At 56.3% G+C, this 24327-nt stretch overlaps 1 protein-coding gene across 1 annotated transcript; it reads right to left on the minus strand.

Moving 5' to 3' along the window:
* Positions 1 to 1687: 1687 nt before the first annotated feature.
* On the minus strand, positions 1688 to 23056 carry MAPKAPK2 (MAPK activated protein kinase 2). The gene is made up of 10 exons (XM_062013759.1): positions 22571 to 23056; positions 7394 to 7533; positions 5157 to 5221; positions 4373 to 4452; positions 4162 to 4288; positions 3457 to 3532; positions 3144 to 3268; positions 2763 to 2848; positions 2563 to 2643; positions 1688 to 2307 (listed from the first exon to the last, which is right to left on the minus strand). Exons 1-10 carry the CDS (start codon positions 22820 to 22822, stop codon positions 2164 to 2166), a joined length of 1176 nt encoding a protein of 391 aa, XP_061869743.1. The 5' UTR covers positions 22823 to 23056; the 3' UTR covers positions 1688 to 2163.
* Positions 23057 to 24327: the final 1271 nt, after the last annotated feature.

A 24327-nucleotide genomic window follows, 5' to 3' on the forward strand; every position in this document is an offset into this window, starting at 1 on the left:
ATCGGTCAGAGCAGAAAGGAAAGTAACCCAGCATGAAATAATGAAACAAATAATCTGATAAAGCCCTTTGTAACACGCTCAGAGCTTTCCCACTCTGTGGTTTGGCAGCCTCCTGCCCTCCCACCTGCCCGGAGCTCAGCTCAGGGGCTGCAAACCTGCCTGGGCTCCCCAGCCTGGGGCTCAGACCAGTCCCCAGGGAAAAGCCTCATGTGTGGCAAGTTGAGAAGTGATGGAGTCCAACAACCTGACAGGACCCATCCGAGTCCCTCTGCAGCCCTTCCACTGCAGGCATCTGTCCATCTCACCCCTTCCTCCTCTCTGTCAGACTGCAGCAGCTGCAAACCCCAGCACAGCCGCCGCTGCACACCCCGGGGCTGGCCCTGCAGGGCTGACAGCAGCATTACCTGGGGCTGTGGCCCCAGGGCAGCCCCCAGCCCTTGCTGACTCTCACACAACCGGCCTCAGCCCATATGATTGTCCCTCAGCTGGGACATACACTGTCACAAACTCTCAAGCAACTGCTTCCAAGCACAAGGATTTGTGTCCTCAGAGAACAACCTGGGGGGGGCTCAGCCTCCTCAGTGGAAAAAGGAAAAAGCAGTTTGAAGGGGTGAGGAGAGCAGCTGCCCAGCCCAGAGCCCTGGGGTGCTGCTTCGCAGCCATGCAAGCAAGGAGGAGAGACCGGGTGACGCATTAAGTGTCTTTAATCCAAAGGACTGAAAAGCAGACCAGGAAGATTAGTATAAGCCAACAGACAAGTGTTTTTTTTCTTAAAAAAGGGATAAAAACCAGTTTTTAAAACAAATTAAAATTCCATTTTCCATACAGTGTCTAAAAGGTCACCTAAAAACTAAACCTTGCCTTAGAAACGTCTCCTTTCCCCATTCAAACACATTTAACGCAGTGAAACATGGTGACAAATAATAACTCACGGACTAAAGACTTGAGAGCAGCCACCCTGCTCCCAGGAGCACAGGATCCCTCCCAGAGCACGGGGAGTGGGCAGCAGGAGCAGCCCCTTGGCAGGAGCCACACTGGGGGGACAGTGCTGCCCTCCCACCTCAAGCGATGGCCCCACAGCATCTCTGCCCCCTCCCCACACCACCCGCTTTTCCCCTGGCCCCCCAGGACAGCATCTCCCGCAGAGCAGGGGCTGGCGGAGCGGGCAGAGGGGAAGCAGCTTTTCCCATGTCCCTGCAGAGCGGGGGGTTGCAGGCAGCACCAGCCTCCTGCTCACTCCCCCTGCCCACCCCTGAGGTCAGAACTGGATTCCAGGCACAGGTACAGACTGCAGTGGCCACGGCAGGGCGAGCAGAGCGGCCACGAGCAGCTCAGCACTCACGGACACGACATACACCCCACGCACAGACAGACGGATGGTGACACGGGCGCTGCCGGGGGCTTTGGGCTACTGTGCTTTAAAAAGCAGCAGTTTTCTGGGCCAGTAAAGAAGCACAGTGGCCACAGAGCTCCCCAGGGCAGCCCTGCCATGTGCAGCCGGCTAGGGGGGAAGGCAGTCCTCCTCCCCCAGCCCTGACCCATTCCCAGGCCCTCAGCCCACCCCTTGCCAGACTCCCAGGCCATACAGAACCCCCAAACCCCCCAGGCCATACAGAACCCCCCCAGACCCCCCAGGCCACACAGACCCCCCAGGCCACACACCAGCTGCACTTTAGCTCTACAGTAGTATTTTAAAAAATATTTATACGTTATACACCCTACAAAGGTCACCACAGGAATCTCCATGTCTTTGGAAGGAAGGAAATAAAAAACATCAGAAGTCAGAAACTGCCCTTCTGGCTGCTGCCACGGCCAGGACAGACCCCCGAGCCTCTGCCCGACGGGGGGGGTCTCACCGCCCGCTCCACAAGGCCCAGAAACACAGGTGAGTAGCTAAAAATAACTAGTCTGGTATAAATGTCTGAACCCCACGTGCCTGATGCAACAGTCTGTCTCTTTTTGTCTTTTTTTAAAAAATATATATATATAGTTATTGCTTTGTTGGGGGCTGGGGGGGGTGGGGGGTCCCTCCACAGGGCAATGCTGTGGCATCAGGGGCTGGGGGGTCCCTCAGCAGGGCAATGCCGCGGCATCAGGGGCTGGGGGGTCCCTCAGTGGGGTTAATGCCGCGGCATTGGGGTCTGGGGGGAGCTGGGGGGACCCTCAGCGGGGCAGTGCCGCAGCATCGGGGGCATTCGCCTTCTTCCGCCTCTTCATCAGCAAAGGGTTCGAGGAGTCTTCGATTTTCTTGATCTTGATTTGTTCATAGTCCACTCGCATGGTGGCCAAAGCACTCGTCATCTCCTCCTGCGAGCAGGAAGCACAGGCACCACGTCAGCACAGCCCTGCGCAGGCACAGACCCCGGGAGCCCCCCAGGGCAGCTGCCCCCCTCCCAACCCCCTCTCAGGGTCCTACTGACAATTTTTCGATCCCCGAGCCCAAGCACAGACCTCCCCCAGAGACAGCACTGCAAACACAGCCTGGTTTGCAAGGAGAAGGCAGAAGCAGAGACCCCAGATGGCACCTGTAGTGTTTCAGACAGCAATGGAGAGAAGTTTTACCTTCACGTCCTCCCACAGATCCTTCTCCTCTTTCAGCACACGGCTGGTGTGCAGCGGGGTCTGGGGCACCTGCATGGATTGCTGCCGAGAGAGCAGAGGGCGTGAGCTGGGGGCTGCAGGCATCCCATCCCATCCCATCCCATCCCATCCCATCCCATCCCATCCCATCCCATCCCATCCCATCCCATCCCATCCCTCACCATGATCCAGGGGTGGTTCATGAACTCCGTTATGGTCATGCGCTGGGTCGGGTCTGTCTTCAGCAGGTTGCGGATCAGCTGCTTAACTGGAAGGGTGTGTGCAGGGTCGGGCATCAGCAGGTCCCAAGGGAGCAATCCCTGTGCCCCAAGCCATGCCAGCAGCCCCCAGATGCCCACACACACCTCCCGTCCCCTCCGTGCCACAGAGCTCCCCAGCTCAAACGCTGCAGCAAAAGCCTCTCGAGCAAAGAGACAAAGCTGCTGCATCACTGAGAGGTGACCCAGCACAGGCCCAGTGTTCCCCCAGCCTCTGCAGCACTGCTGGGCACGGGGCTGACTCGACAGGGACCCTCAGCCCCTCACCACAGGGACCACATTTACCTTCCTCTGACACTTCGGACCATTCCGGGTTGGGAAACTCATACTGGCCCATGCGGATTCGCTTCTTCATGCCGGGTGAGATGGCCAGGCCGTGGTTGGAGTAGAAGGGGGGGTACCCACACAGCCTGCACCGGGGCAGAGTGGGGCACAGAGTCAGGGCATTGCCCCAGAGGCCTCCCCAGCAGTGCCAGGGGCACAGGGGCAGTGCCAGGCGCAGGAGCAGCTGGGGAAGCCTCGGCCCTGGCAGCCTGCAGAGAAGCTGCCTCCCCTCTTCCAACCCTGACAGGACGGGGAAGGGACCTGTTGGACTTACAGTATGTACATGATGACGCCGAGAGACCACATGTCACAGGACTTGTCATACTTCTCCGGGCCCAGCACCTCCGGGGCTGGTAAAGACAGAAACAAAGCCCTGGGTCAAGGTGAGAAGGATCTGACCGTGTTGTGGAGCCACCAAAGAGCCGCCTGCAGCTTCGTGCAGCTCAGAGCAGGGCATCCTGCACACAGCACCCACCTGCACCCAGAGCAGCCCCTGGTCCTAAGAACCCCAGCAGGAGCTGACGACCTTACCAATGCTGATCAGTCCCTAAAGGGTGGGTGTGGAGAGGATGGGGCCAGTGTTTGTTCTGTGGTGCCCAGTGACAGGACAAGGGGTAACAGCACAGGCTGGAACACAGCAAGTGCCCCTGGCACAGGAGGAGAAACTCCTTTGGTGCTGAGGTGAGGGAGCCCTGGCCCAGGTTGCCCAGGGAGGGTGTGGAGGCTCCTTCTCGGGAGGTTCCCAAACCTACCTGGAGACGTTCCTGGGCCCCCTGATCGAGGAGAATCTGCTTTAGCAGGGGTTGGGCTGGAGCAGCTCTGCAGGGCCCTGCCCACCCCCATCACTGGGGGATTCCAGGAGTTACCCCCAACACCAGGCTGCATGCAGAGGTGATGGGCTGTGTGTGGCACTGTCCCAGCCTCCCCAGCTCTGCCTCCAGCCTCACAAACCTGCCAGCTCAGACCCCCAGCCACTTACCCACATAGTACGGTGTATAGCACGGAGTGGCCAAGGAGTTGTGCGTGGTAGTTTCTTTAGCAAAGCCAAAGTCCGTGAGTTTCAGCACAGCGTTGGGTCTTTTGGAGGTGTACAAGAGGTTTTCTGGCTGTGAAGAGGAGCAGAAGCCACCTCAGCATCATCACAGGCCAAGCAAGAGTCAGCACCACCGCCCCAACGCACAGCACTGTACCTTCACATCTCGGTGTGCAATGTTGATTGAGTGTAGGTACTGGATGGCTTCCCCAATGCTCTTCATTATCTCTGAAGCCTCTGAAGTGGCAAGAAAACCCCCATCAGAAGCCTTTATAAACAAGTTACAATGAGCACCACTCCCTGGGTTACTCTACAAAGCAGGAGGCTTTCCCTTTCCATGCAGGGCCTCCCCAGCACCCATCCCTGTGTCAGGAGCCTGCAGCAAACAGGAGAGAAACTCCCAGGAGGAAGGATGGGGCAGGGTCCAGCCACTGACCCCACTACCCAAACACATACACCCTGAGGAGGGGCTCATTCGGGGGTGGGGGCACTGACTCAGCCCCTGGCAGCACTCCTACAGACCCCAAATCTGCAGGGAAACCAGCTGGGAAAGCTGTCCCCCATGGGAAGTGGAGCAAGTGTCTTGGGTTTGGGTTGTTCAGACACCTTTCCTCGCCACAGGAGCAGAGGGGATGATGTACATAAGATTTCTGAGAACCACAGGACGCGTTTTTGGAGGGGTTTTGGTGTTTCTGAAGGTCACTGAAGCTCTTGCCTGCCCTGGAGTGCGATAGACACAGTGCAGAGGCAGATAAAACATCCCCTAACTCCGCTCTCAATGAGCATGAAAAGCAGGGCCGCTCACACCCACATCACCCACAAGAGAAAACTCCACTGGGGATTCAAAACAGCAGCTGAGGGAATAAGAACAACCAGAGGCACTCCTATAAACAGCAAGACACGATCCAAAGACAAACCCCAGATCCCCTTGAGTCCCGTACCCCGCTCTGTGAAGGCCTGGTCTCCCCTGTCTTGAATGCGGCTGAAGAGCTCCCCGCCGTCCAGGCTGGAAGGGAAGCAGACGGCATCAGACACTGCGGCACCCGCCTCCCGCGGCACAGGCTGCACCGAAACCTCTGAGGCTCAGCCAGGAGCTGCACGAGTTCAGCAAGAAACCACCCTTTTCTCCTCCATCCAAGCCCTTGGGTCAGTGTTTGTGGGCACGAGGCCTCTCAGAGCCTCCTCCTTCCAGAAATGAGCGGGGCAGAGGCTTTGTGCCGCGGCAGACGCCGGGTGCGAGCGGACGTGGTCTCCCCACCAGCCCACAGAAACACGTTTCCAGTAAAGACAGCAAAGGTGGCTCGAAGGTGGTGAGAGCAGTCCCAGCACACTTGGCCTCGTTCAGCTCACAAGGCAGCAGCTCGCTGGTGTGCTAACCCTGCACACAAGTGCTGAGCAAAGACGGTGGCACGGGCAAGGTGTCAGCAGCACTGCCATGGGCTCGCTGAGAGACAGGGGAGGCAGAGACGGAGCCCCAACACAGCAGAGTACACTGGAGTTGGAGAAGGACCATGGAAACCTTGGTGTGATTCCCTCCCAGGTATCCTAAGGAAAAGCTCAGCTCCCAGAGAGATCGAAGGTAATTCTCCATGAGAATCGGGGTAGCGTTGCTTCCTGTCCCTGCCTTATCTAACTGAAGCAGAAAGGGTTTCTGGCTTTCCCGGCACAGACAGCGTCTCCTGCCAGCACCCTTGACATTTGCTGGCCATCTGCAATCCAGATAGACACGGCTGCTGGGGCCAGCACCCCGCAGAGACACTGAGCTCACAGCGAGAGCAAACGCTGCCTTGGCACTGGAGTCACGCTCCGAGCACCCCTGGGACAGAGGGGACCTGCCGTGGCCACAGGCTGCAGGGAGCTCCTCGGCTGCCCCGTGTCCTGCCCCGGGTGTCAGAAGCCTCTTGCCACATGGGAGCCGCTGCCCGTGGCGCTCCTCGCACCCGCTGCCCCCCCAGGCACCAGCTTGCCAGAGGAGAGGTTTTGGCAAGGAAGCTGCATCAAATCACAGTTGTGGTTGGGATGTGGTTTCAATACTTTCCCCTTCATTCCTCCTCCTCCCCAGGTTATATCAAATATCTGCCTGAATCGGAACCACTCAACTGCTGCTGCAAGAGCTGCAACAGCAGCCGTGGCTGCGTGGGCTCGGCCAGGCTGTGTGCTGCCCAGCAGACCCCGCCACAGGCTGTGAGGCTGACAGGAACCCTCTGACTACAGCGACTTTCAATGGCCAAAGGCAGTTTGGTTATGATCTATCTGCAGCGAGAACCACAGGCCCTAAAGCCTGAGAGTGTTTCAGAATGACTCAGAGCCAGTGCGGCTCCTGCGTCCCTCCAATGCCAGCACTGCAGCATCTCTCCCAGGGCCTGCATCCCTGCAGCTCACAGGCTGCAGCCCCAGCACAGCATCTGCAGGCTGCAGCGACGGGCTGAGGGCAATGGGATGAGGTTCAGCAGGGCCAAGGGCTGGGTCCTGTCCTTGGGCCACATCAGCCTCAAGCACCGCTCCAGGCTGGGGCAGAGGGGCTGGAAAGCTGCTGGAGGGAAAGGTTCTGGTGGGGTTGATGCCAGCAGCTGAACACGAGCCAGCAGCGTGCCCAGGTGGGCAAGAAGGCCAAGGGCATCCTGGCTGGGATCAGCACTGGGGTGGCAGCACGAGCAGGGCTGGGATTGTCCCCTGTGCTGGGCCCTGGGGAGGCTGCAGCTCCAGGGCTGTGTCAGTGCTGGGCCCCTCACTCACTGCCACAGGGACACTGAGGGGCTGCAGCGTGGCCAGAGCCGGGCACAGAGCTGGGGAAGGGGCTGGAGCACAAGGGTGCTGGGCAGGGGCTGAGGGAATGGGGGTGTTGAGCCTGGGGAAGAGGAGGCTGAGGGGAGACAGGAGCACTCTCTGCAATTCCCTGATGGGAGACTGGAGTGAGGTGAGGATCAGTGTCTGCTCCCACATAACGAGTGAGAAGACAAGGAAATGGCCTCAAGTTGCCCCAGGGGAGGTTGAGATTGGAGCTGAGGCAGAACTGTTTCCTTGAGGGGGCTGAGAGCCCTTGTCCCAGGCTGCCTGGGGAGGTATTCCATGATCTCACGGGATCCTCAGCACCTCACCAGGGGTGCAGGAAGGTGCTGACCCCACTTTGGGCATCATTCCTGCCCAGGGCTGTGGGTGCTCCTGCAATGGGACTCACCACTCCATGACAATGAGCAGACACTTCCTTCCCTGGTAGAGGTTCTCGTAGACATCCATGATGCGGACGATGTGTGCACACTGTGACGCCCTCCAGTGCAGCTCCACTTCCCTGCGGGCCTTCGGGCAGTCCTGCAGCATCTGCGAGAGAAGCGAGGCCCCATCAGCGCTGAGCCCCGGCTGCGCCACGGTGCAGTGGCTGCTCCCGGCCAGGGCGCCCAGGGAGCTGCGCTGGGCTCCCAGCTCTCTGCAGTGCCTCCACCCCCATCTAGTGGGAAGAGCACGAAGCCACCCACCCTCATAAACTTGTTCTCCCTTCCAAGGCTGGTAAAAACTTGTCCCAGCTGCCTGTGGACTCTCTGCCCTCTGTGATGCCTCCCCGGTGCCCAGCCAGCCTGTGCCACCAGCCAGTCAGACCTCCTGCCGTGTTCACAGGAGAGCTGCTGCACGCGACACCTACAGCACTGCACCCCTGGGTGCCACACAGCACTCTCCTCCTCCTCTGCTTCTTGACCACCCACCACCTCCTGCTCTTCAGCTTTCTGCTCCATGGGATGGGCAGGACCCTCCTCCTCCTCCTCTCTTATGCACAGGCTGGGCACAGAACTACCCTCACCGCAGCCTCAGAGCCCACCAGCGTCCAGCCACATGTGCCTGGGGAGAGGACAGAGCCAACAGCCAGATGTTCCCTACACAGCAGCTTTTCTCACAAGCAGCAGCAGCTTTTTAATGAGGCCCCTGTGCTTCCGAGAGACAACTCATGGTTCCCAGGTGCAGGAAGGATTTGTTTGTCTAATTACCATGTTTGTCGGGATAAACAGCCAGCCTTAATTATTATACTCCTAAATATAGAGCAACAAACGTGCCTATCTTGAGTGTAGTTCATTTTCCTTCCTGCCTCCTGCAGCTCCAGGGGACAGGCTCAGCACAACGCCCCAGAGCAGGTCTGCACCTCGCAGAGGCACGTGGACACCCAGCCCACTCCGTCAGCAGTGGCAGGAAACAGCAGCTTTGGTCATTTTACCAAGACAGAGACAGAAATGTCCTTCTTGCCCCTCTGCCCTCTCCCAGCCCAGCTCCTGGGGCTGCTTGGTGAAGCAGTGCCCAGCTGGGCCCCAGGATGCTTCACTGGCCTCACAGGACCCGAAACGGTAGCCAGGTCAGGGCCAGGACTCCTCTGCCAAACAGGGGAATTCACAGGAGCAAGAGTTGACACTTGCAGCAGTCCCCAAACACACACCCTGCCTGCTTACCAAGGAAACGCTTGCTGCCAGCCATCAGAGAGTACCTGCAACCTGCACAAGCCCCTCGCCAGGGAAACAGGGCAGGATATATCCTTCAGCCACCCATTCCTGACCCCAGTACAGGGGCTTTGGTCACACCTCTCCCACTCTCCATGGCAAAGGAGGGCTGTGCTGGAGGATGGGGTGTGGGGTGGCTTCTGGCATCAAACCGTCTGAAAGCCCAGTGAAGAACAAAGTGGCCAAGCCACCCTTTGCAGAACCCTTCAACATCATCTGCACCCACACCCTTGGGGTGAAAGGAAGACAAGGCAGGAGGTTGGCCATCCCTCCAGTATTGCTTAATTATCCTAAAAACAGAGCCTGCTGAAGCTGAAGCCATAAGCAAATGCAGTGCCATCCCCCCCAGCACCCACACAGGCTGCGAGGGGCCTGCAGAAAGTTTGGTTATTAGCAAGAGCCTGGCGTGGGGAGCCAGGAAACTGGAGAGGAGAAAAACAGTTTGTAATGATGCGCTGGGAAAATGGAACAGCAGGAAGCAGAGAGTTAACAGCATTCTGCACCAGACAAACAGGAGATGGACAGAAATACATAGCCAATTTTTAGAGGTCACTCGGAGCGCTTTCAGAGAAGCTTAATTGCATTTCTAATGAACCAGAAAGTAGCAGGCTCCATTACCTGTACCAGCACAGCCCCGGTGGCTTTTGTAATCGGGCACCCGCAGCGGAGCAAAGAGCTGCCCGGTGCTCTCGAAACGCCCGGGCTGCCATTCAGCTGCACCACAGCCACCTCCTCCCTGGGATGGAGGGGCACTGGAGAGGCTGCTGTCTGCCTGGGACACCAGCAGATTAAACCTCATTAAGAGAACGATTTGGTCTATTTAGGAAGCGCTCCCGGTGAGAGGTAACAGCGGTGTGACTGGGAGCTGAGGCCGGGTGCGATGGGGCAGCGTGGGGAAGGCCATTACCGCTGCAGGGGGATGCAGGAGTGAAGTGGCGATGCCCAAAACATGGCAGAAGCAACTTACAGGCCCAGCATCCCACACTGCACCCACACAATCTCCACCATGAGGCAGCCCCAGCAGCCCAGGAGGTGCTGAGCACTGTGCAGGGGTGGGCCAGCACTGTTTGGTCCCGGTCAGGGTGGATGATGGTACACCAGCGAAGCAAAGCAGAGGTTCCACTGCCTATACGGCACAGGGAGGCTCCAGATTCCCCTGACCAGGCTGGCATGGGGCAAGGAGGATTTCTTCCTAATAAAGCAAAAGGGTTTCTGTGCAAAGGATTTGGCTTTTCTAATCTTCCTATGCAAACCATTTGCCAACTGGTGTCAGCTGCTTAACACTTTTGGAGAGCTGGTGCTGGATGCCTTGCACATGCTGTTCCCACCTCGCAGCGCTGGGAAAGCAGAGCCCCAGCACCTCCAGCACCCACCCAACAAGGCACAACACTGGGGAACCTGGATTAAGCTGATCATCTCCGTGTCAAGTTCCTGCCAGTAATGCCAGGGCATTTGGGGAGCCCACAGGTGAGTGGCCTGAAGCTGCTCCAGCCTCTGCCCGAGGAGGTGGGAGGGAGCAGGCAGCAGAAGGGCATGGAAGCAGCAAAGCTTCCTTCCACTTCTACTGTTTATGACCTACAGAAGAGATAAAATCACGAGTCTCAAAACCCATAAGAGGAATTAAGTTACCAAACACAAGGAATTCATGGTTCAGTCACAATGCAGTAACAACAAAACGTGCAGCACAGGAAACCTCCCCCACATCATCGTGGTTCTTATATAAACCTTTAACATTAACCCATCCCCACCACTCACACCCACCACAAGCAGAGGGCAACAGGACTTCCCTAAGCTGGGGAGCATTTCTACTCTGCCCATGCACAGGAGCCACAGACAGTCCCTGTCTAAAGAGCTTCAAGCCCCAAAGCCTCAACCTCACATTCATTTTGCTTGGGGAAAGTCAGAGAGGAGAGGCAACGTGTGCAGTGAAGGAGCTGTGCACAGCCCGCAGCGTGCCCCTGGCTGGCTGCTGCTCCCTGACACAGCCTGAGCTCTGCAGTTTGCAGGGTAGGACAGCACCAGCCACTCACGCTCTGGAGGGACAGTTGCTTGTGCCATCAGCGCCCGGGCAGATGCTGAGGCTCTGACCGTTTGGGCAGGACTAGAGCGCAGCCAGCTCCATGCATCGGCAGCTTCATCCCCCACAGCTGTGAACAAAAGGTCATCCTCCACATTCAGATGCCTCAAGGAAGATGGAGAGGTTGGAAAAAAGTCCCAGCAAGTGAGAATTATTCAGATTAGACAGAGCTACAAACGGGGAGCAAGCCTGCAGATGCCACTCAGCCTGAGCAAACACTGACACACACGCTCGAGCTGCTCGACCGCATTCTCCAGGTCTGAATTCCCGAGTGTTCAGAGGAGCCCTGACGGTGACAGCTTGTCCCACAGCCCGGGACACACAGCAGCCAGGCACAGGAGGCTGCACGTGTGAGAGTCGAGCCCAAACCCCAGCGGGGCTGCACGGAGCTCCTGCAGGCGATTCTGCAGCGGGGCTGAGGCTGGGAACGGGGCGAGGGAAGCGGTGGTGTTGCCCCACAGTTTCACAAGGGGAGCTGCCACAGCAGTTGCACAACCCTCCGTGCCCTGTGTGCTGCCCTGCCCGCGGTGCCCCCACCCCACAGGCCCCCCTTCCCCAGGGCATCTGCTGAGCATTTCCTCACCGCTTTCCCCCAGTGACAGATGCAGCAGCCATTCAGCCTTTTCAGCCTGCAACAAAAGCCTCTCCAGGCACACAAAGACGAAGAGGAGAAGAGAGGCCCTGGCTTAAACAAGAGCCACCTGCCAGGGGCCTGTGCCCCCCCACACCATCGGGGTGCTGCCCCCCGGGCCAGTCCCTCCCTGCAGAGCCCATTTCCTAGCAGCAAAAATATTCTTGGTGCATTGATTTCAAGGAGATGAAGCTCTGAAGAGGGTCTCCAAAGAGAGTACCCAGGAGCAGTGCCCTGGATAGCGAGGGAAGGGCCACCAGCACGGTGGGGACATCAGGGACGAGGGTGTAGGGAGGGGATCGGGAGGTGGCAGGAAGGAGGGGGCTGCAAAACTCACAGGGAACGTCAAAGCAGGTAAACAGCAACAAGGAGACAGCACGAAGTGTATCCACTGACTCACAGCAGCAGGTTGGAGTTGGTGTTTCAGGAAGAGAAATAAATAGCTTCAGCCTCACTTATCCAAGAAAAACAAATTTAGTGATGCATTCAGTCCCAAGTCCTTGTTTTGGGATCATCCTCCCCACACATCACAAGCAGCACTGGGTTTAGGTGACCCATCTCTCCAGGAAGCAGCCAGGCTGCCATTAGGAGCCAGGACTCCCAGCCAGGCATCAGCCATGGTCAGCAAAGTCCCCATGTCCTGTCACACAGGGGGATGCCCTAGAAGATCCCAGGGAACACACTTGGCTGAAGCAATGGAGCAGCCATCCTGGCCAGGACCTGCTCATGAATCCAACAGGGAGGGAGAGGGTCGTCATATCCAAAATGCCCCAACCCAGCCCGTCCCCCACTACGGGCACCCAACACGACACTTCCCATCAGGAGCCATCACACCAGGCTGGGAAGGGAGGCTGCTGCTCTGGGCAGAGGGGACACTCAGGGACCCTTCTGTGCAAACCAAACCACTGCAGCCCCCACCAAGGACATGCTGCAGCCGCCACTGTCTTTTATCCACACAAAACAAAGCAAAGGGAAAATAAGACACCCTGGGAAGGGTGTGTATCCTCACAGGAGACACAGCTGGGGCCAGCAGATCTGCTCCACACACAACCCCTGCGCTGCCTCCTCCTTGCAAAGCTTTGGGGCTGGGGTCAGCTCCTCCTTCCAGCCCCTCCCTGAGCTCCATCCCTCGCCAGATTCCCTACTGGAGCTGCCGGGCTCGTGAACGGAAAAGCACACATATGTGCTTTTGTGATAGGAAGTGGTTGATATTCGTAGGCATGATTAATGGAGAAGTAAACACTAACGTAAACCATTAACTCAGCACCGACCTCCGTCCTTTGACTTGTCTCCCACAGGCACAGCTTGACAACACCCCTTATCACTGTCACAGTCCCGATGCAGCCAGAGGCAGGAGCCCAGCTCCAGGGATGAACAGGACACAAGGGTGTGGAGTGGGGGCTGCTGTGGTTCACTCACTGCACAGCGTGTAAGGAGCAGGGATGATAACAAAGGGGCAGAGGGAAAGGGAAGGATTGCATCCCCCGGGGTGGTTAAGAGCTGTTCAGCAGGACACACCACCCTCCACCACACAGGGCTGTTTGTGGTTCTCTGTCACTGCAGCAGCCCTGCCCCAGCAAGGCTGTCCCTGCACCATGGGCTGCACTCCTCCTACCCCCATACCATTGCTTTTGTGCATCCCCAGCACATAACAGGCCCTGCAGAAACGCTGCTGGGACCACTCATTTGCAATGAATCCACATGGATAAGACCCAAGCAACGCTCCAGACTTGAGACCCAACACTATCTATGGTCAGGGGCTCCCACTTTAACCACTGCTGTAGCTGGCATTTTAGGGGATACCTTGGACCTTGAAGCAATGCAATGAAAGGCTGAGAGCCTCCTGCCACCCCAACAAGCCCAAGGGGCCGAGTCCTCTTCCTCCATCAGTCCCCTCTTTACTCTGCACCAGTCATCCTTAAACTCTTTCAGTTGGGAGGAAAACACAGTTGCACTTCTATTTTTAGAAAGCCCTTCCCTGCGTCCTGCTGGCACCTCTTTAAAGCTGTCAGGACATAACATGGTGGCTATTATTAGCTCCCTCCAGGCTTTTGGCAGCCCCAAGAGCCTCCACAGCACCTGTTGGCCACAGTCTCATGGTCCCAGAGCTCACGGAGGTCTGGTGAAGCCCCACAGCCCAAGGGGGAGGGTCTGGTGAAGCCCCCACCACCATCAGCATCCCAGTAAGCATCGTAGCCTCAAAATATCTCAGCCAACAAGTACACAAAACTCATCACAAAGCTCCTGGGTGTACACACACCACCAGAGGAAAAACCTCCTCCCCCTGGGCATTCATTTCCAAGAGGGAAATACTGGTCTCCAGAAGCTGGTCCTGCCCAACAGACAGCAGCACAGAGCAAGGGGTCAATAGCAGAGGTTTTATGCTGTTGCATCTTTTCAATCTACAGCAAACCCACGTGTGCTCTGTGAAAGACTTGTTGATCCTCCCACAGATGCCCAGGACCCCACTGCTAGACAGGGTTTACCAGCAGGCTCCTGGATTTCATACCAAACACAAGAGACAGCAATTGCTTTGGACACAATCTGCCTAGAATGCAGAGGAGATAAAGGGATAACAGCAGGGACATTTAAACAAACAAAAAAACCCTACTCCTGCAGCTACTGCTGTTCCCCTGGCAGGCCAGGATGTCCATCTTGGGCATTCCCATCACCAGCCTTTAAATAGAAACCTCAGCCAGGCAGCTCATCCCAGGGCAGCGCTCTCTGGTAAGCAGGGCCCCAGAGCAGGCAGCCCCAGCACACGGGGTGAGCAGGGGGAAGCTGCTCTCTGGGAGGCTCCCGGGTCCTGCTTTGTATGAATTTAAGCTTTTTCAATCCCACCTATTCAGGAGAAGGGCTTAGAGCTGGGGGGAGTCAAAGAGCAGACAGGCAGCCTTAGTGCAGCTCCTGCCCACCCAAGGGCTGCAGCAGCCCCAGTGTTTCCCAGGCAGCCCCAGCCTGGAGCACACGGGGAGCAGCAGCACTGACAGTGCCCCTATAGCCCTGCAGAGCCTGGAGCAACACCTCGACTCCACAGAGCCTCCATCTGCTGAGTGACAGAGACAGAATAAGCCTTTGGCGGCCTGTTTGAATACCACCCCGTCACATTACTACTGTCCTCTCCTGCTGGGAGGGTCTGGGTGTCAGGTGGGTACAAGATGCAGATGTTCATTGCTGGTTGGAAGTTAAGTGACAAAAAACCCTGACGTGACACCACCACCTCCCAGATGAACCCTCCTTCAGTGAAATTCACTTGGTTGCTTCTGTGCAACAAAACGTGAAAGGGATGTTTTGATAAAAGCCAGAAGTGCTTTTATCAAGCACAGGCTGCTCTTACTGCCAGAACCTGACAGAACTGAGTTAACCGGCCACACCAAGGGCAGCCAGAAAACTCTCCTCACTCTCATTAGCTGAGGCTGCAGGGCCAGAGCCTTCCCTGCCCTGCAGTTCCCCAAGGTGAAGCTCAGAAACAGGAATATCAGTCAACAGCACTCTGAAAACACTGGATTCACGGCCCTGATGACTTTCAGAAGATAACCCTCAGACTCCATGGTGAGCCCTCCCTTCCCAGCACTGCAGCAGAGCCACTTACGCAAGAGCCACCCGGGTCTGCCCAGCGATCTGCTGGGCTGTGAGGTTGTGAAACAGCGAGAGAGTCACAGCAGAGCCTGGAGGGGCCGGGGCTGGCTGGGGGAGGCTGTTACTGGCCAGGAGGGCTCCCACAGCCTGGCCATCCCCAAAGCACTCAACGGTGCCGGGTGGCTGACACCCACAGCAGAGCCACTTGTGAGGGAGCACAGCCCCTGTCTTTTGGCTAAATCGAGTGGAAATCTAACAACTTCAAACTGCTCTTACACACCGGGCTGGGAGATGCAATAAGGCTGTCATTACTCCTGACTACTACATCATATCCCCCGTACCAGACCATCTCCCTGCTCCAACTTTCTACTTTGGTTATTTTTGTTAAATTAGGCTGAGGATTACATGCATACTTTCTAGTTTGTTTGTATCCAACTGCATCTGCTTCCCCCCAGCCAAGTCGAGATCCCAGGATGCCATCCCCACCTCTGAGCAGCACCGCTGGAGCCCAGCTCCCTCCTGCACCTACGGGCATGAGAAGCGACGAGCTGAGGCTACTGGAATTGCTTCCTGATGGGACACGCTGCCAAACTCCCACAGCAGCCCCAGCCTGTGTTCCAGACGCATTTCCCTGAAAACATACCTTTGGCAGGAGAGCCAAGGAGCCTTTTGAGAGGCTGCCCCAGCTTGGGGAGAGCCGCTGCTCCATTTCTGAACGCTTCACAGAAGATGCTCCCACCCATGTCTGCCCCATAGACACCCAGGAGGTGCTGCAGCCCTTGGGACATGGACAGCATGGAGTCCCAATGTCCTGTGACAGATTTGGCCTGTTCCAGTGTGCAAGGAGTATGGCAATGACAGCCCTAAGCCTGATTTGTTCCCCTCTTTTGAGGCCTGGAGAGGCTGAGCTCAAGACAGGTGTCCACAGGAGCTGGCTGCAGCCAGGGGCACAAAGTGAGGCAGCAAAGTTAATGATGATGCTAAAGGAAATGAGTCCATCCCTCCACTGATCCCAAACCTATAGCCCAAACTGGGTAAGGACAACTAGCAAGAGCAGAGCTACAAAGTCCCAGCCTGGCTGGGTGCCCCAGGAACATTCAGATCTGGGTTTGCATTTTGAACTTTATCTCTAGTTTAGGCTACAGCTCGCTGGACAGCCAGGCACATATCACATGCAGCCCTGACGCCAAGAGCTTAAATAATCTCATTACATCTGATGGCAAACGCTGGGCCAGCTGCAGAACACGTCAACCAGCACGCTCATCTGCCCTCCCCACTGGCACAGTCCACTCTGTCACAGCAAAGCAGCGTACCAACATTAACACCAACTCACAGGAAGATGCTGTCATCCTCTCCAGCAGCATCAGACTGGAGACAGAGTCACGGCAGAGCTCCACACGCTCCCAGCAGTGCTCAGAAAGGAGCTATGCTGGTAGCCTGCCCTGTACTCCCCCTCCCAACAGCAGGTACTGTCCCATCATCCTCCAAATGACACTTTTGTGGCTCACAGCATCTCCAGCAAAACTCATGTTTCAGGTCGTCTCAGGTCGGGGTGGGATCTACCAGCACTCACGGACTCGTGGCCATCAGTCCCTTCCCAAGGCCACGAAGGAAACAGAGAGTTAATGCAACCATTAAACCTGCCAGTTGCTATAATCCCTACCTCAAATTGCTAGGATCTTAAAAGGCTGAAATCTTTGAAATGACTCATCCACAAGGTACAAAGAAATGACAGCTTAAAAGGCTGTTAAAGCTCTCTGCATTGAGACCTGGTCTGGCGTGCCCTGCACTAACCCCCGCACTGCTCCCCATCCATGCGAGGGGAACCGGCTGGAGAGACAAGAGCCCTCTCCAACATGAGCCTCCAGGCACTGGTCACACGCACGGTCCTTGTGCCAGCCAGAGCTGAGAGAAGAATGTATTTTAGCATCCCGCAGCCATGGAAGATGGAGGGATTCACTTTCAGTGGCACACAGGGTCTCAGGGGCTTTTAAAATCCAACATCAATGTCAACACCAAAGATGATCACAATGCTCAACAGCTCTGGATCCCGCTGAAACACTGACTCAACACGACTGCCTGGCTCAAAGAGGGTTCTTGGGGAGCAGTTAGGCAAAGCTGTGTTCTCGTGCTATGCGCTACAGTTGGTGGAAGGATTGTCCTGGTCCTGGCAGATCCACCTCTCCAAACCTTCCTTATCTGCGAGCTCAGACAGGTCCTGAAGACCCTCTCCCAGCTCCAGCCTCACCTCTGCTGCCTGCAGCCCTGCCTGTAGAGGGAAGGGAGCTGAACAGCCCGGGGTGGGCATGGGGCTGCCCAGGGGCTTCTGGCTACAGCGGGGCCCCAAGTGGGGGGCTGCGGCGGCTGCCCTCCCTGCAGACGGCTCCAGCACGACCCAGGGCAGCAGCACGTTATTCTTGGAAACCAGGAGGTGAGGTCATGCTGCCTGAATGCTGCAACTTGAGGCCAGACACACGGGGCCAGTTGTGCTTGGAGAGGAGCCTGACTTCTGCAGCGGGCGGCCCAGCGAGAGCCGGGAATCCAGTAACGTTCAGGGCAATCAGGAGGAGAGGGTTGCTTAACAAAGCAGGGCTCTTTCTCCTCAGATTCTCAGCAGACAGTGCAAACATCAGCAAAGCAATGGGGCTTAAAATAGCATTGGCCACTGCCCCTGCTGCAAAGCCCTCAGGTCACCCTGGGTTGGGGGCGTGGGACCCCACCACAAAGGTTCAGGAGATGCCACATACCAAACTTGGAGCCACTCCAAAGGCCTGTTTCCAATCCAGCCACTCATCTGGATGCCCCACACATACCTGCAAGCCCCACATCACGTGTCAGGAGTTCATCCACCCCATTGTATCCCAGAGACCAACCTGCAGAGATGAGCAAATTCACCAACTCACTCTTTCAGGCTTCCAAGGCTGAAATTTTCTGTGTGTTTTCATCACCAGTGCTTCCCCACCATCCAGCAAATGTGACAGAAGACCTGGCTCTCAGTCTGCACAGCTTCAAATTATTATTTACACGCCGATTTATGTGCTGTGAAACAGACAGCATGTGTCTGACAAAGCCCAGTGCCTGCTGTGCACCTGGAGGCAGGGTCAGCACCAACACCAGCGCTGGCCTGGACATCGGGCTTCCCCGACACAGGTGCTGGCAGATGGCAGAAGCCTCAAAGAAGGCCAGTGGGAGTTCAGTGTGAATGACAAAACAATCATTTTACCTGGCTGTACTTTCATCCTGCAGACAGTTGCTTCTGAAGGACTCACCCCAGAGCAAGCAGCTCAGCTCCTAAGCCCAGTACTGCAAAACCTTCAGTAAATCACTGCACCTCAGTTCCTCATCTCTGAAAACATGGCAAATGACAATTTTCTCTTGTGAGATCTATGGCTGATGGCATTAGATTATTATTAAGAGGAAGAACCCCACCACTTCCTGAGCGTGTGTCAAAGCAAAAGCCAAGCCCCTGCACGTAGGCCATTATCAGTCCATCTCAGTCGTAGGTTTGACTGCTCACAACATGTAATACACTTACAACAGATTATGGCAAATCCTCGATTGTTTAAACAAACTCAAACTCAGTAGCCTCCTTTGGTCAATGAGATAATAAGCCACTGCTTTGGAACAATCCCAGTGATGTCACTACGACCTTCCATAGCTTTTCAACCACGGCATGCACAGAAGGCCACAGCAAAGACATCTCTGGTGATATAAAATACATGGCAGAGTTAAAAACATGAATCCCCCCACTGAGAGGCGCAGAAGTACAGACACACACAAAGTTGTTTGCCGTGTGAGCCCAGGATTTTCATCTACTCCATCACTTAGGGGCATATTTTCTCCCCTGTGAGAGTGGTGAGGCCCTGGCACAGGTTGCCCAGAGAGCCTGTGGCTGTCCCATCCTTGGAAGTGTTCAAGGGCAGGCTGGACAGAGCTTGGAGCAACCTGGGGTAGCGAGAGGTGACCCTGCCCAGGGCAGAGATGGAATGAGATGGGCTTTATGGTCTCTTCTAACTCAAACCACACCAGATGCTACGATTTTTCCAGCTGCATTTTCTGAGAGACAAAGCATTTGACTTCAAACGAAGCTACATGAAGCCATGGGAAACAGAGTGCTTTGCTCCTCTAAAGGTCCCCATAAGAAACTCTGGCCATGGCAGCAGAGCGAGCACGAGGCCACCACCACACTCATCCACAGAGCCCCTCAGTTACCAGTGAGCACATGCCTGCTCTATTTTCAAGACAGGCACCTTACAAGAATAACAAACTGCAAAAGTACCAGGCTTCTTCCTCCATCTCCATCAGAGGAACCATCGCTTACAAGTTATCTGATGAGGCTCAGAGCAACACTGAGAGTGTTTTGCAAACAAGCCCTGAAGCACCAAGGATGCTCCAGAAACAGGGTTGCCAGAGATGGGGCAAATTTACAAGCAGTCTCCAGGGCCCTGCAAAGCTCTTCCACCCAAAAGGAGAGGCATTTCCTGCTTTGAAGCTGGGGCTAGGAGGGAGGCTTGTTTGTTTATTTGTTTTAAAGGAAATCTGCTCCACAAAGAGCTCTGTCGAGGGACGCGGATGATGGAGAAAGCAACTCACCACCCGCCATCACTCGCTCCCTGCTCTCCAGACTGGTTTACCAGGAGATTTCCTCACCAAATTCAGAGCACCAGCCATCAGCCTGGTGTCTTGACTAAAGATTAGTCTTAAAAGTGGAATTTGCAGCAGGCGAGACAGACCTCGCTGCCAGCCCCACTGCTGCAGCCCGTGTCACTAATGCCAACAGCCTGACCACAGCAAACAACGCCAAGTCAGGGCAGCAGTGACCTACATACAGCAGCCTCTGCAGAAATTACAAGCCTAATTTTGCCTAATAATAAATCACACCAAGCTACAAGAAAGGGGTAAGAAACCACCCAGACCTCGCAGTTTGGCTCCATTCATGGCCTCTCCACTGGCTTCACCTTCCCACCCCGTGGTACATCACCCCCCATCAAACAGAGATGGGTCATGGGGGACAGGGCCCTACTCCCCCCAGGTAACTCAGGGATGCTGCACTTCAGGAATTGCTTGGTACCAAGAAATAAAATAAAACTGGGGGTAGGAAACTGCAAAACAAACAATAATGATCTAAAAGGAAAGTATTATCTCCTGTTTTCACCCGAGTACCAGACAGCAAACAAACCCATCATCCATTAACCCACACACAGCACCATTTTATTTAATGGTGCGTCTCTGCCATGGACTATTGCACTGGAAGGAGGAGAAAGTTGGCTGTAACATTTTCACTGCTGCTGTAACATTGTCTCCAAGCTCCCACTCTCCTGAAGCACCAAAAAATTCTCTTAAGCAAAGTGACTCTCAGGAAAACCTTAACCTAAATGCATCTCTTGGTTTGGGAGAAAGAGGTTTAACTACATAATAGACGCTTGTGATCCAAGAGGAAGCACAACATAACCAGAAAACACCGTTAGTATCAGGGAGAGAAACAATTGCTTCCCTCCAGTGGGGAACTGCATTAATATACAAGACTTTGGAACTGGAAATGTAAAGAGCAGAGTTCCAAATGGAAAGGTTTGCTGCACAACCAAAGCAGGCAGCACAGAGAGATTTCAGCTGTGGCTCATGGCAATGGGCCATCAGGATTCTTTTAAGCATCATCTGAAGCATGACAACTCGATGCAATCACTTCTGCGGATCTTGCTTTAGGTCATCTTTCCACACTGATGCAGCCCGTGAGTAATTCAGGTCCAAATACCTCTCCACAGGTCTCTATCAGAGACAGTGTCCTGCCCACTGACCAGAGCAGGGGATGAAGTCAGCACATATCGTGTCTAGGGCAGTCACCCCAGCCGAGTTCAGTCCAAATATGATCAATCAACCCAAGCCTGCAGCTCACACTCAGCGGGACAAGCCGGGTACACATCAGCAAGAGCCCAAACCCACAGCGCAGCAGTTGGTAAGGTGCTGGAAGGAATTACTTACAGTAGCAGCTGTGCCCCTCTTTGAGAAGCCAGAGACACGTCCAGCCACTCAGCTCAACTCTTCCGTCCCCAGCAGAGGCCAGGGCAGGGGACAAAGGGAAGAAAACCAAAGCTTTTCCAAAGCAGAGATTCAGCATGGAACATTTCACCCCCCAAGAGCCGCGCAGATGCTTTGCACCACCCTCTGATGTTACCACGCGAAGCCCCATGATCAGAGACCCTTTTCCAGATGAACAGAGAACCAACATGACTCGTGGCAGCCAACCCTGAGCCCCTCTGCTCCGCTCTGGGCAGGGTAACGGCACCAGCCCCAGGCCCCAACCATTCTGCCCGTGCTGGGGCAGAGGGAACCGCCGGCACCCCGTCTCCTCTGCCATCCTTCCCCTTTCAGGGCTACAAAAGGGAAGTGCTGGAATCTGCACTTAAAATACACGAGTCAACTGCAGAAGTGAGGAGGCGCCCGTCTGTCAAAACAGAAGAGGATTTCACCAATTTCCAACCAAACAGGATGACAATATATGTCACCTTGGAGTACAACATGGTGTGGCTCATGAGAAATGTCTGCATTTCTGAAGGAAAAATACAACTTTTATTGCATGACTAACATATCCACACTCCCCCCTCCTTAACCACAAGGGCTCAGCACTGTCCCTTGCTGACCCCACGAAGCCTGCAGCGTGGCTGGTACCTCCGAAGCCCCTTCTTCCTTCATTCATTCATTCAGGTTAGGAATCCCAGATACCCACACACTGACAGCTCTAAAAACAAAAGAGGTGGGGGAACAGATTTAGGTGGGTTTTTGTTTTGGCCTTGGCAGCTCTCAGGGTAACGCTGAGGGTTTGAACAGCTCATGTGTGGGCGCTGACTGCACGGCTGCTGCAGAACACGGCGGTCCCGCCGCGCAGACGGCCTGTACCCGCTCACCCAGCGCTGTGCTCGGGAAGCCACTCACGCTCCCCCTCCCCTCGGAAATCTCACTCAACGGGGAAACCGTGTGCTGAAATACACCTTCGCACACACTCTTAGCTACACATCTTCCAAAGAGAAGCAAAGGGTACCCGTAGTAACGCTGAAATATCCAACGACAACCATTTAGCACTACAGGCAGAGCCAGGACAGACCCGTCCCCAGCAGCGGCACCCGGGAGGTGCCCACATTTACACTTCTCACAGGGAATCCCAGTTCCGGGACACCAAACCCAAGGGGTGACACTGGACAGGCCGAGGGCTGCTCTCCACTCTGGACACACACACACACAGAGCCCCCTCCCCCGCGGCGGGACACCGAGCTGTCATTCTGCTGCGTTTCATCTTAGAAAACCACGTCTCGGTGCTCTTATGGGGAACAACACGAAGCACGGCGGGACAAGCGGCAGCAGCCGGCTCCATTGTCCCGGCCGGCCCCGCTCGCCGGTGCCCGGCCCGCCCGGGACCCCCCTTCCCGCAGCAGACACCCTCCATCACCGCCAGGCCGCTGCCCGCTCCTGCGGCCGCTTCCGCAGCCCGACGGCGGGGCGGGGGCAGCGCGGAGCCGCCCGCCCGTCCGGTCCCCGTCGTTCCGCGCCCCGCGCCCCGTCCCGCCCCGCCGCGGGGGCGGTAAAGCCCCTTCGCACCTTGAGAGCGAACTTCTCCCCGCTCTTCTTACTGAAGATCTCCAAAACTTTCCCGTTGATGCCGAGCCCCAGCACTTGCGTGGTGACCTTGTAGTCGTCCGTGATGGCATTCTTCCGGATCTGCAGGCCGCCCTTCCCTGAGAACGGCGGCGGCGGCCCGTGGGGGAGCGCGGCGGGCGGCGGGGGCGGCGGCGGCTGCGGCGGCGGCGGGCTGGGGAAGCCGGCGGGCGGCGGCGGGGCCCCGGACAGCATGGCGGGCGGCGGGCGGGCCGCGCCGGGCGGGCGGCGGGGCGAGGGGGCTCCGGGACGGGCGGCCGGCGGAGCCCCGCGGGAGCGGGATGGGGCGGGGAGGGGGGGGGGGGTGAAGCAGCAGCAGCGCCGCCGCCGCCTCCCCCCGCCGGTACTCCCCGGCCCCGAGACCAGCGACGGCTCCGGTGCGGCGGCGGCTCCTCCTCCCGGCGCGGCGCGGCCCGGCTCTGATGTCAGCGCCTCGCCGCCGCCGGCCCCGGCCGCGGGGGAGGGACGGGGCGGGGCGGGCACCGGCGGGGTGCGGAGGGGAGGTCCTGTGCCTCTAATGGGGCTGTCGCTGCTGGAGAGGGGCTGCGGGACAGCGGCCGAGCAGCGGTGAGTTCCGGGACCGGACGGGTGGGAGTCCTGGGGCGGTAAGGGTTCCGGGTGGCTGCCCCCGAACCTGAGAATCGTTTGGGTTGGAAAAGACCTTTAAGGTCATCAAATCCGACCACTAACCCAACACAGCCCAGAAACTACCGGGTGGTTCTCCACTCTCACGGATCCCGTCGTGGCATTCCCAGACCCCCCTCCTCCGGTGACACCGGACTAATGTGTCTGGTGTCTCAGAGGCATCCCTGTCGTGACAGAGACAGCTCTGGTGATTCGATAACTGCCCAAACACCTTGTTCACCGATCCCTCCATCTATAACCAGTTCTCGGGAAAAGATGTGAGCACCACTGCCTCCCCCCATGCATCAGGGCAAAGGCAAAGAGTGTGAAACAGGTCAAAAAAGAATAAAGGCCGTCCTGTCTGTAACAAATTAACCCCTATTTCCATGTCCAGTCCAGAATCCAATAAAGACCCTCATGAGGCTAAGAGAAGGGACATGTGCCAAGCTGCAACACACCACTGAGCTGCCAGCATTCAGCAATCCAGTGAAGATTTCCTCACTGGAGCTCCACGGGAAATCAAGACTTTATGGACATTAGAAGCAAAGCCTGCTTGTCACTGATAATCCCTGTTTTGATATCTGTCATTGATAATCTTAAGTAAAGAGCGTGTGTTTTTTGACATTCATCCTTGTCTTGCCCAGCTATCCCACAAAAAGGGAGTGTGCCCTGGGGAAGAGATGAAAAACATGCCCAAAGCCATACTCAGAGCAAACAGCAGAGCCCACAGCCACCACCCAAGGCCTAACCACTGCTTTTTGGCAGCCTGGTAGGTGTCCAGCCACACACACAAGCCCACCCTTGCGTGGCACAGCCCAGGGGCAGGATGTGCCCAGGTCCCGGCCTGGTCAGAAACCATCTGCACTGATATCAGCAGTTTCACTGGTGTCACAATGGCACAGCAAGTCGTGGAAGTGGGACTTCCCTCTTCTATTTGCAACTAAAAGAGAGCAATAGCAAAAGAAAACGACTGTAGCATTCAGGAGAGGCAACATTAGGCCCACAGTACACAAGACACACCAAGCCCTCAACACATAGCTTCCAGTGGAAGAAAGCAGAATTCAGAGCCTGAAAGG

This window comes from Colius striatus, chromosome 22 (genome assembly GCF_028858725.1).
Source record: "Colius striatus isolate bColStr4 chromosome 22, bColStr4.1.hap1, whole genome shotgun sequence".
NCBI lineage: Eukaryota > Metazoa > Chordata > Aves > Coliiformes > Coliidae > Colius > Colius striatus.

Bases quoted from the DNA above. Each gene is read 5' to 3' on its own strand.
- MAPKAPK2 (XM_062013759.1), bottom strand. From the start codon at position 22,822: ATGCTGTCCGGGGCCCCGCCGCCGCCCGCCGGCTTCCCCAGCCCGCCG. The intron at 3,533-4,161 runs GTAAGTGGCTGG...TGTCTTTACCAG, and splicing joins CTATACACCGTACTATGTGG to CCCCGGAGGTGCTGGGCCCG. The intron at 3,269-3,456 runs GTAAGTCCAACA...GCCCCGGTGCAG, and splicing joins GGCGTCATCATGTACATACT to GCTGTGTGGGTACCCCCCCT.